General features: G+C 41.9%; 1 protein-coding gene across 1 annotated transcript; it reads right to left on the bottom strand.

The window, feature by feature from the left end:
• Positions 1-6,992: 6,992 nt before the first annotated feature.
• On the bottom strand, positions 6,993-9,018 carry LOC101967970 (transmembrane epididymal protein 1A). Its single transcript, XM_005331071.3, has one exon. The coding sequence runs from the start codon at positions 8,625-8,627 to the stop codon at positions 7,755-7,757; it is 873 nt and encodes a 290-aa protein (XP_005331128.2). The 5' UTR covers positions 8,628-9,018; the 3' UTR covers positions 6,993-7,754.
• Positions 9,019-12,526: the final 3,508 nt, after the last annotated feature.

A 12,526-nucleotide genomic window follows, 5' to 3' on the forward strand; every position in this document is an offset into this window, starting at 1 on the left:
TTTTGCTTCTTTGAAACTGTATGTTCTCTCTGGCCTAGGGGTTTCCCCATGGTCCTTTCCTGTTGCCCAGATATTTCTCCATTCCTCTTTCCTTAGCCATGCTCGTTTTTTCTTTCTTTCTTTCTTTCTTTCTTTTTTTTTTTTTTTTGTATCAGAGACTAAACTTGGGGGCATTTGATCACTGAACCACATCTCCAGCCCTATTTTGTATTTTATTTAGAGACAAGGTCTCACTGAGTTTTCTTAGCACCTTGCTTTTGCTGAGGCTGGCTTTGAACTCATGATCCTCCTGCCTGAGCCTCTAGAGATGCTGGGATTACAGGTATGTGCCACTGTGCCTGCTCCATGTTCATTCTTATGGTCCCTGTGGAGATATCCCTTTTTAAGGGAGCTTTTCCTGATTCCCTTGTCTGGCTTTGATGCCCCTCATTACAGCCCTTGGAAGACTGTAATGAGGAATGGTCTTTCTCCTCCCTCTGAATTGTAGTGAGTTGAAGGCAGGGATGCTGATATCTGGGTCACTTCATTAACAGCTCGGTATTACCAGCTCTCAGTATTACCAGCTCAGTCTTGGGTTCTTTTGCTCAATTTAAGACAGAGATCACAATGAGGCAATACCAACTGAATGAGGCTTTATTGAGACTTATGTTTGAGCAGCAGGGAGATAGCACATGGGATTGGGTTCCCAGGCTGGCTTCCCTAAGAATACAAGGAATCAAGTTTATATAGACAAAAAGTAGGCTTGCCCAGATGCACAGACAGATGTGGTACATGATCCCAGGATTTCTGCAGATGTTTTGTCAAGTTTTTTTGTCCTCAGCTTTGGATCTGCACCTGATACAGCAACATGATCACATGCATTGGGTCAGTCTGCATTCAGCTGGTAAAAAGTTCTTACTACCACTGCCCTAGGAAGGTAATATTTCAGTCAAATTCAGGCAATATTGTGTGTTCAGGGTTATGGGAAATATTTGGTGAGGCATCAGCAGCTCCTAAACCTGGTCATTGGTGGAAAAAAGTTTTTTGAAGTCATCTTGTGTCAAGGAGGAAACCTTGGTGGGGGAAATCAGGGCCCTCCCTGCTCTGTCTCAAATTCATTATTCTTAGGGCAAAACTCTATGCAATTGATAGATAATAAACATTGAGTAACTCCTTGGGTGAATTAATGTAAGAATTTATTAAATTAGAAATAAGACCAGCCAAATGAGAATAAGCAAAAGTTATTTATATGAAGTTTGCTGCAACAAGGGAGTCAGCCACCATCAAGTCAGCATGCATTTTGGCAGAGACTAGAAGGTGGGCAGAGGAGTAGGAAAAAGGGAAGGCTTCAGTCACCCTGATTGCAATCCATTGGCATGAGGAAGCTATAGGCAGGTTAACTAGTAAAGAGTCTCCTATATGGTTGGTTAGGGTGCCTAATTGACTTTCTTTGGTTGGTCCTAAGTTGGAAATGGTGCAAAGATTAAGAAAATTGTTAGTTATTATTAATTAAGTCCTCACTGTTTGGAACTAATTGTGGAGGTTATTGTTTGGTTTCCTAAACTTGATACTAGAGATGGCTAGGTGACTTTCTATAAGTCTATGACTTGTATAAGTTTTAGGTAGCAGGCTTGCTTCTGGGCTGGCTATGATTGATAAGGAGTTGGTTTTCTGGGCTGGTTGTTGCAGATTATGGATAAGAATTCTATTTTTATGTTAGGGTTTGGTCATTATTTGTCTGTATATTCAGTCTCTGAACTAATACTTATGGAGCATCTACTGTACATCATGCTCTCTATCAAGTGTTGTATACACAGTGCTTCATTTATTTCTCTTGATACCTCTGAGAGATGAATATTAATTAACTAAAACAAATTTGCACTTGAACAAATAATTTTGGCTTAACAGTGGCTTCCCTTTGTAATGATCTGCGACTTACTTGATGTTAAAAAATTGTAACCTAACCTAAGCATATACCTTTGTAACCAAGTAACTGAGTCTTAACCAATCATAGCACTTAAATTTAACAGCCAATCAGAGGTTGAATACTGCCAAAATATGACCATAGAAGGTAATTGCCAACTGCAACCAATTAGGTTGTTTTGGTATGTCAACTCTTTTTCTCTAGCTATAAATATATATAGTTCCAGGTTGCGTTGTGAATCATCTTTGATCCTGAATGCTTCCTGGTTCTAGAACCCTTTGTTCTTGCTTGAGTAAATTTTGCTAATTAACTGGTCTCCGTTTTTTTCTTTGAATAATGTTACCATCTCTGCTTAACCCTGATCAATTCCTCTTTGGAAAGTCATGCTATCTATGATTCCTGTCTTCTGAAAGTCCTTGGTGCATTATGATCTCCCCTAAAAACAGGGATTCTCCTTTGGTCTAAGGTTGCCATCTTCTTGGCATGTCATTGTCCCTTTACAACTCCTTCCCACACACTAGTCTCCCAGTTCTTGATTTCTTCATCTTTAGGATCTTCACCTCTAAACCTCTTGACTGTTCACCAAGCATAGCCTGGGCTCCTCACCATTAGGAAAGGCCTCACCTTTGTTGTAAATCCTAACATCCACCCTGTGACTGAAATAACTTCCCACCCTTTTGGCTCTCCCAGATAGTAAGTGTTGGGGATGGGAGCACAAGGTAGATTTCAAAATACTTTTCAATATTTTCTAAGATGTGTAAAATGTAAAACATTAATAAAACCTTTTAAAACCCTCTAAATGTTGATTTCTTAATCTTTAAAAATAATTGCCACTTATCTGCACACCCATACCTCTCTCCCATTAGAGAGAATGTGGTGGTGGAAAGGGAGATGACCAGCTAGGAATATGTAGTTGGAGTTTATTGTTTTGGAAAGTCTCCAAAAATTATAATAAACACAGTTGATATAAATCACATCCAAGTGGCCATGTGCTGATATGATGCAGGGTATGATGGTTAATTTTTTGCCAACTCTGCTAGGGCTGTGCTTCCCAGTTCTTTGGTCACACATCAGTTTAGATGTTGCTGTGAAGGTATTTTTCAAATATGTGATTAACATTTAAATTAGTGGACTTTGAGTAAGAAGATTACCCTCTATAATATTCATAAGCCTCCTGCAACCAATTGAAGATCTTTTTAAAATTTTTTTAAAATTAAAAATTCTTTTAAATATACATGACAATGGAGTGTATTTTACATGCTTGGAGTATAACTTACTCTATTTAGGATCCCATTCTTGTAGTTATACATGATGTGGAGTTACACTGGTCATGTAATCATACATGAACATATGAAAGTTATGTCCCATTCTGCACTTCCTTCCCTTCATTCCTCTTTGTCTAATCCAAAGTACTTCCATTCTTCCCGATCCCACATCTCCCCCTAATCCAATTGAAGATCTGAAGACTGATGTTCCCTGATGAGAAAGTTCTGTTTCCAGGCTGCCTTCAGACTCAAGGCTACAACATTAACTTTTCCTTGGGTCTTGGCCAACAGGTCTTCCCTGCAGATTTTGGTCATGCCAGTACCTTGCAATGTTATGAGCCAATTTCTTAAAGTGTCTATCTATCATCTGTCTGTCTGTCATCTGTCTGTCTGTAGGTCTGTATCTATCCATCCTATTTTCTTTGGGGAACACTGATTAATCAACTAAGCAAGGACCAGATGTGCAGACAACAACCCCTGTGCCCAGGACAAAGAAAGTGACTAGGACCAGCCAGTGTAACTCATTCCCACCTCCTCCCCTAACCACAGGTCTTTTGAGCCTCTAATTCCTAGGATCTAGTAACACTCACTTACAATTGTTTGTTTTGTGATGGACCCGAGGGCCTCTGTGTGTGCTAGCCAAGTGCTCTACTTCTGAGTTACATCCTCAGCCCTCCTCCATTGACATTTCTTGACTGAAGGTGATTTTCAGCCAGTGTGTGATGTCATTAACATTTTAAGCTTCTTCTTCCCAAGTTGAAGAAGGAAGAACCTTAACAGATCAAACAACCAACCAACTCAAGAATGTTCTACTGGCAGGTGAGGCACCTTGAAAGTAAATCTGCATCAAGTCTCTAGAAGTGACAGAGCCAGGTTTAGTGGAGCCTAAAGCTAATACAAATTTGGAGAATCATCTTTAGGAAAAAGAATACCAAACAATCTCACTTTTGCAAATCTTCAGTGATGTGCGATCATGTGAAGACCTTCCCAGGGCTTTTAACAGGACGTGTAAACTGAGAGGACTTGAAGCTTAAGTTTCATAAATCTTGTTAATCTGGTTCTGCTTCTGGGCTTTTTGGGGTGAGTCAGAAAGAAGAGTGCTGGCCTCTCCCTGAGTTGGTGCCTGACTCCCTGAGGAGGAGGTTGGGGCTGGCTTGGTTCCTGCTTCAGGAAGACACATTTTCCTTCCTCTAAAATCCAGTCTCAAGGAGGCCCAGGCTCTCATCTCTGGAGGCACTCGTGGCTCTGCAGTACTAGAAAGTGAAGGCAAAGGCAGACTTGACAAACCCCAGGCTGCATAATGAAGGTATGCCCTGACGTGCAAGCACAGCCCCTCAGCTACACCTGATCATATTTTTACCAAAAAAAAAAAAAAATCCATTGTTCATGTACAGTGGAGATCTACTTCTGGACTTCTTCATGTTCCATTGATGTATTTTTTCTATCTTTACATCAAAAACATATTGTTCTGATTACTATATGCTATAGATTGTGTCTCCCCCCAGAAATTCATATATTGACATCTAATCTCCAATGTGATAGTAACAAGATGGGCCCTTGGAAAATGATACAGACACAAAGATGGAGCCTTCACAGATGGATCAGTCCTCTCATAAGAAGAGGCCGAAGAGCTACCTTGCACTCCTTGTGCTCTCTAAGGCTATAACAGAACATCAACAATCTATAACATGGAAGAGGGCCCTAAACAGAACTGACCAAGATCACACCCCATCTCCGACTTCCAGCCTCCATTAACGTTGAGAAGTAAATTTCTGTTGTTTTTAAGTTGCTCGGTCTATGATGCAGTGTGATAACAGAATAATACACTGTAGATTTGTAAACTTTTCTACTTCTTTTTCAAAGGCTTTTTGCTGTTGTTGTTATTTAGATACGTTTCATTTCCATATGAATTTAGAATCAGCGTGTCAAATTTTATGAAATATTTTTTTATATAAGGATTGCTTTGAATATATTGTTCAGTTTATGGAGAACTGGCGTCTTCACAATGCTGGGCCTTCTGACCAATGAACAAAGAATGTACCTCCATTTATTTCATTTTTAAAGATTTTTTTAACAGCATTTTGCAGTTTTTGGTGCTTGAGTAACTCCCTTATTTTATCAAATTTATCCCTATTTTAATCATTGTGCCAGTTTGAGTGGTACTTTTTGGTTTTAATCTCAATCTGCATTATAAATATATATACATAAAAATGATTCATGCACCCTAAAAAAATAAATAAAATAAAATCCAGTCTCCCTGCCCAAGCCTTGCCTGTGTGGGCTATTGAATCTTGGCCTTCCTCTTTCCTGTCCCTTGCTTCCCTTCTCCAAAATTAACCCTTGACCAAGTCTCCAGGGACTGTGGTCTATGCCCTTAAACGCTGTTTCTTTTCTTTTCTTTTTTTTTAATATTTATTTTTTAGTTGTAGTTAGACACAATGTCTTTATTTTTATGTGGGGCTGAAGATCAAACCCGGAGCCTTGCACATGCTAGGCAAGTGCTCTACGGCTGAGCCACAACCCTAGCCCAGGGTGCTGTTTCTTTAGAGGGTGTCTAGTGGTATTTTTCCAAGGACAGTGTGCAGCCTGCCTCTTCTGCTTCTTGAAGCTCTCCATTCTTCAAGGACACCACTTCTGGCTACATGGGGAGAGGTGTGACTGCAGCAGCTTCATAGTGGGTATTTTCTCTATGACTCTTTCTTCACATCTCTGGCCAGCATCTCCTCCCTTCTTCCCATCCCTTTATTCCGATTTCCAAATACTGTGTTGTGGGGAGCCACTCTGAAGACCCATGACTTCCCTCCTGAAGCATTAGGCTCTGACCCATCGCTACATTTCATGGTCACCTGAGTGTTGTCTCAGCCCCGGAAGTTGAGGGCATGTCTTCAGGAGCTACACTCACTTTTTCCTTTGTAATTGTTAGGGTCTGTAAACAAGTCAAGATGGCTCCTGGCATTTTGCCAGAGGCAGTGGTTTGTGAAGTAAGCTAGCGAGCCATTAAGTGTGGAGATTCCTTATTGGTTGACTGCTGTATCTAGTTTATGTTAATTAGGATAAGCTGTGTGGAATGTATATATACCCCTCCTGTCCTATAATAAATGGCTCCCACTCCTGCTGTATCAGTGTACACAAGTTCCTCATCACTACCCCCCCACCCCCCCATACCCCGTGGCATGTAATCCTACCCCTTTGCCCTGTTTGGGATAGAATGTTCCATAGAAACTCCCTTTGTATGTCCCCTTCTCTTGTTCTGCCTTTGGGTGTGGCCTTCCTAGATGTCAGTCAACATGCTGACAGCAGACATCACGAAGCTAGACTCAATCCCCTGAGACCTGACCCCTTGCCTCATTTGAATGGCTTCTCCCCAATAAAAGGGTTCAGCACGTGCTCGCTCTCTCTCTCTTTTCATGGACCCTTAAGGTCAGAGGAGCCATCACAGGACCCAAAGAAAAAGGTATCTATGTCTCTTGTGTGATTATTTCGTGCAGCCCAATTCACCTGGAGTGACCTTGAGTGTTTTAGTCTCGAGGGATGCCTAAGCTGACTCATGTTATTAGAAGCAGATTGTTTTCTTTCAGATATTTCACCAAATATGTGGATTTACTTGTGTCTCATTCCAGGAGAGTTCCATGATGGACTAAAATTTTCTAGAAATCCCAGGGTGCAGACATCTGCAGGTTCTCTCTGAGCTCTGAGTTCTTGCATCTTCAGAACAAGGAGATCAGTGACACTGTTTAATGGCAGTCCTTCCCCCTCGGTTCCCCCCAGTTCAAATCTGGGCCTTTTCTCTGGTTTCTCCCCAGAATCATTCACACAAGGCATAATATGTGTAAGAGACTTTACTGAAGGATTTGGAATAATAAAGTTGTTTTACATCACAGCAAAAAGAAAAAAAGTTACATTTAAATCATCTTAATCCTTTGGGAATTCCTCCTTGACCTTTTCTCCCCTCACCACTTGAGACTATGCTAATTTGATCATCCCTGCTTCCTCCTTGCCACTGACCTCTCATCCCTTACTCTCTCAGGAGACAGAAGTAGCCTCATTTAGTTTAGGTTAAAAAAAAAAAAAAGACATACAAGTTATTTATCCTGCTACACTTAATGTGAATTAAAAAAATAGAGAAAGGAAGAAAACATCTCACCATTGTGCAGAAACAGACCCCTCTGTCTTTCACCCATTGAAACGATTCCACTATAGGCACACACCTGAATCCTCCCCAGACCCCCACTCACCCTCCTTCACCTGTTTCCTATTTCCTCACTTCACATTCCCCCCGCTTGAATCCCAAAAACTATTAGAAAGAAGCACTACTGCTTGTTCACACTTCATAGGTGTGCATGGCCAGGAACCATATGAATAATGGAACAGCCAAGGGACTCACCTGGGGAGAACAGAGTGATAGGTAAGAAGCCATTCTTGGGGCTGAAAGGTTTATTTCAGAACAAGGAAGATGGATCCTGGGATGGAAAGCCATACTTTAGATTCTAGGACATTTCTGTGCTATCCATGCAGTGGCCTGCCTTGAAGTTCTCATTACAATATGCATGAGAGAAAGACAATTTCAGTACCTAGATACCTATATCCTACAGCATGGCCTCTGCTCTGAGCTTGTCTAGCTCTCCACCATTGGATTCTGTGGGGCACAGCTGGTAACTGGGATCCAGGGTCGCTGTCCAGGAGGAGCAGTGGTGATGCCAGAGGCTGCAGAGGCCATAGATAGCAGCCAGCAGAGCAGCCCCTAAGCCCAGGTGCCAGCAGAAGAAGATGGAAAGGAAAGTCATGTCCTTGGGGTTGTCTGCCTTCCAGGGTTGTCCAGAAGGAGGACTGTACATCACCACAGATAACTGCAGCATCCAAGTGCTGAGCACCATTAACATCCAGTTCTTGAGCACCCAGAGTGAAGGCTGGTCAGGGACCCAGACCTGGATGTTGAGCACCAGGGCTACCAGGAAGGTGGGCACCAGGAACAGAACGTGCACCCGGATCTCCAGGGTACTCTTATTCTCAAGGTGGGCTATCATCAGCAGCACCAGCACATAGAAGGCCACGGCCTCAGTGGCTTGCTCCAGCTTCCTGATCTGCTGAACCAGACACAGCTGGCTGACAATGTCCACCACGCCGCTGAGCATGAAGAAAAAGTACATGGTAATGTGGTGCCAGGCGTCCGTGAACATGAATGGCCTCTGGGGGTCCTCCCAGTCCACCATCTTCATCCGGTTTATCCCTGGTGGGTAGAAGAACTCAGTTAAGATGCCAGTGAAAGTAAACATCACCTTCATTATTCCTTCCAGTGGTAACCGCTGCCACAGCCTGTGTCCTTGTTTTTCCTTTGGAGGAAGAGGTGGCTTGAGGACCCTCTGTCCCCGTAGCAGAGCCAGGGACACTAGCACTGAATAGTAGAGTGCATAGAAGAGGAAGAATGCTGCAACCTGCAGGTGCCCCTCAAGGGTTCCCATGGTATCAGTGAGTATGTAGAGGCAGACTGACAGGACAGCAGCTGCACATGAGCTGCACTGTCACCAGCTGTCCTCACAAGCCTCTGAGCCACACAGAGAAAGAGACAGCACCCCAGGAGCCCTGCTCTGCCTCCCACACACAGAAGGAATATTCTTCCTGGGACACCTACACCACTCCCAGGGCGTGGCCTTTGTAGGCTGTGGCCCTTCAGCCATCGCACTGTGCTACTTACTGAGATCTGCTGGGTCTAGGGTTTCAACCTCTGCACCTCCCTGTGGCCATCTGCTTCCCCATGCCACTTTGCCCCTTCCCTTGCTGGTCCTAGTGCTCTGGTGCTTGAGCCCCCGCAGGGAGGAGAGAGGGAGAAGCAAAGAGGCCTGGTAGGCTGACTCTCTCAGGTGGACTGTCTTTTGGTCCCAGGCATATTATATAATTTTATTTCATTTAAATTCCTCAACAACTCTGTGAGGGAGGTATTGTTCAACAGACTTTATAGGTGAAATGAAGAGAGGTGACAGGACAAGCACAGGGTGGTTCATCTAGCAGCTGGCATGGTGGAGTTGGGGTGTGGATCCAGGTCCACTGCCTTATGAAGTACAGATTTTGTTCATAGCAGAATGCCTGAAATCCAGCTCCAACACCTGCAGGTTATGTGACTATGGGCAAGTTACTTTGTCTTCTTGAGCCTTGGTTTCTGTGGAATTTTCCAGAGTGGAAATTATAATTACTTCACAGGTTTGCTGTGAAGATTAAATAGGATAATATATGTGAAATGTCTGAATCATAGTAAATATTCAATAAATGGTGGTGATGATTAATGATTTCACTTTTGTTATTAGTGGCATTCCTTGCTAAATTCCTGTGAATCCAAAGAAACATTTCTGTGAATGATACCAAAGCAAGAAACATAAAGAAGTAAAATAATTAATTACATCTTTAAAATGTTTATTTTTTAATTAATGAAAATTAAACATTACATTTATTTATTAAAATTAGTTAAAAAATAAATTTGAAAAGAAAAGCAAACTGTCAAATTTTATCCCATATGTAGCAAACTATTCATTTCCTTATAAAATAGAGAGCTCTTAAAAGTAAAAAAGTTAAAAATAAACACCTCAGTTGAAAAACGGCAAAGGATGTAAAATACCTAGTTATACCAAGAAAAAACAATAAATGTCAAAAAAGATGAAATTTGAGATTAAATCTAACAGGTAAGGTAGTAAATAAAATCAGCATGATACCTGTTATGGACTAAATGTTCACGACACCCCAAAATTCATGTGTTGACAGTCTAATCCCAAATGTGATGGTATTTAGAGGTAGGGTCCTCTAGGAAGCAAAAGGCTTAGATGAGTTTATGAAAAGGGGACTCTCAGGGTGCAGTTAGTGTTCTTATATGAGGAGGAAGTGAGAGACTGTCCGGAGCATGCACTGAGAAAGGCCCTGTAAGCACATGGAAAGAAAGTGGCCATCTATAACTTGGAAGAGGGACCTTACCAGAACCTGACACTGCTGGCAACCTGATCTTGGACTTGTGGTGTTTAGAACTATGGGAAATTAACACCCAGTCAATGTCTACATTATTTTTTTAATAGCAGCTCAAGATGTCTAAGAGCATTTTGGTACTATGAAATGAGATGCTGCTGCAAATGTCTAAAATTTAGAACTGTGAGGGGTAAAAGGTAGAGTATTATGAACTGAATGTTTGTTCCCTCTCCCCTGGATTCTTATGCCAGAGTTCTGTCTCCCATTAGCATTTGGAAGGTGAGGACTTCAGGAGGTAATTAGATTTAGGTAAGGTCACAAGAGTATGGTCCCATGATGGGATTAGAAGATGAGACACCAAGCTCACTTCCCCATGTGAGGACATCCTGATCTTTTTCGCATGTTACAATGAACAGTATTATCTTTGCAATCAGAATCTCTCTGAAAACTTGAAATCAATTATGCAATTATTTGATGCCTGGGGAAAGCCTCTGATGTGCAGGCATCAAGATGTGGCAATTTTTAGATGGTAGTTTTATTCATTTGTGTCTTTATTTTTGTTTTTCAAATATTCTACTCTGATTTTGTTTTATTTTAGATAAACTTATTAACACGAAACACTTCATAAGAGCTCTTTTCAGTACCATGTATACGTGTGTAATTATTTATGGACATATATGTGTAATATTGACAACTTTCAAAGGCACCCAAAAACACAAGACAAGTCCTATGACATAAGAAAATGCCAACCCAGACTGAACAAGTATTATCATTTTGTCCTGTTGGCTTCCAGGGTTTAAAAAAAATAGATGAATTAAACCTTCACATCTTTCTAGTCCTTCTCCCACACCTCCCTTCTTCACATGGTAAACGAATATCATGATTTGGTGGGGAGCCTTCCTGTCATTCCGTTTTTCTCTTTCTGTCTGTCTGTCTAATCATTTCTATGTATTGCTAGTTCTGCAGCGACAAGGAACAGAAGGGACTCTTCCTCCAGCAAGGCACTGGTCATGCCTCAATTAGAACCCATGTAAGTGGAGTTCCTTTGCAATGAAGTCAGTGCAGTTAAATAAAAAGGGGGGAGGGGATTCAAGAATCATGCAAAAATACAGTTGATGGGAACCATATGTCCAAGTGGCCATGTTCCAGATGAGGCGAGCGCACAGATGTGCTGGTATTAAATTCCTCCCGATTCCTATTTTGTCCACACAATAAGTAAAGGTAAGCAGGACTCACCTTTATCAACCACTCCAAAACGTGGCCCTGGGTCCCTAGCATGTGTGTCTCTCCCCAGCTCACAGATCACCATTGGCTTATCATCTGCTATCCTGAATCCTCTGGCTTTCCAAATGAGCTGGTGTTGGATAATAATCACTTACACTTGTTGACTGATAGATAAATCTCTAGCAGATGAGTTTCAGTCATTGTGACATCTCACTCTGTCATTTTAAGTCTCTCAACTCCAGTTGAAGAAGGAAAATCCTGAATTTTTCTCACAGATAAAGGAATCCCGGGCCTCAGCCAGCAGGTGCTGAGGTGTGTTGGTTCTGAGGCAGGGATTCCTGAAAATAAACTGGAGTCAGACCTTCTGAGCCAAGGCTGCCCACAGGAATCATGGGGAGTTTTAAAAATAGCACCTCTGCTTGGGCTTCTCGACTCCCCCACTCCAGCTTCTGAGTTTAATTGCCTTGGGTTATGCCTGTTCTTAAAACTCCCTAGGAACACAGAAAAGGACAAATACTGAAAGATTCCACTGGTATGAGTTACTTCGACCAGTCTAATTCAGAGGTAGAAAATAGAAGGACGGTTTCCCCGGGGCTTGAGAGGAGGGTGGGGAATTATTGCTTAATGGGTAGAGAGTTTCAGTTCAGGAAGGTAGAGTCCTGGACAGGGATGGAGGTGAATGTCCTGAATGCCACTAAACTATGTACCTAAAAAATAGATAAATTGATACATTTTGTGTTATGTATATATATTTTACCACAAAGTAAAAGTGAAAAATAAAATCTCTGAAAACCACTTTATACTATCTGAGTTTACTTGGAAGGGTGGGTCCTGCCCTCTTTCTGGAGTTGACTCCCTACTCTCCTGGGAGGCCCAGCTGGGTGATGTACAGGTTTCAACTTTTCCTGCTACTGGGGATTAAAGAAATTCATTCTTTCTTTAACGTGTGGTCTGACTCCTGCCCTTGACTGGTCCCAAAAACCTCCCTGCCCTCTTGTATCACTTCTGCATCTAGTAACAACATTTTGGAATAGGCAATCTATCAGAAAGGGTTTTATTTTTTTTGTTCCCTGCTGATATCTGTGGCTAAAACCTCTTTCCTCCTTTCTTGTTTTCCAGATGTGGGCAGGCTTTGTTTGATTCACTCCCTAATCTGACTCATGCAGATATAAATCACACAGGAATAATA

This window comes from Ictidomys tridecemlineatus, chromosome 3, assembly GCF_052094955.1.
Source record: "Ictidomys tridecemlineatus isolate mIctTri1 chromosome 3, mIctTri1.hap1, whole genome shotgun sequence".
In the NCBI taxonomy this organism is placed as follows: Eukaryota; Metazoa; Chordata; class Mammalia; order Rodentia; family Sciuridae; genus Ictidomys; species Ictidomys tridecemlineatus.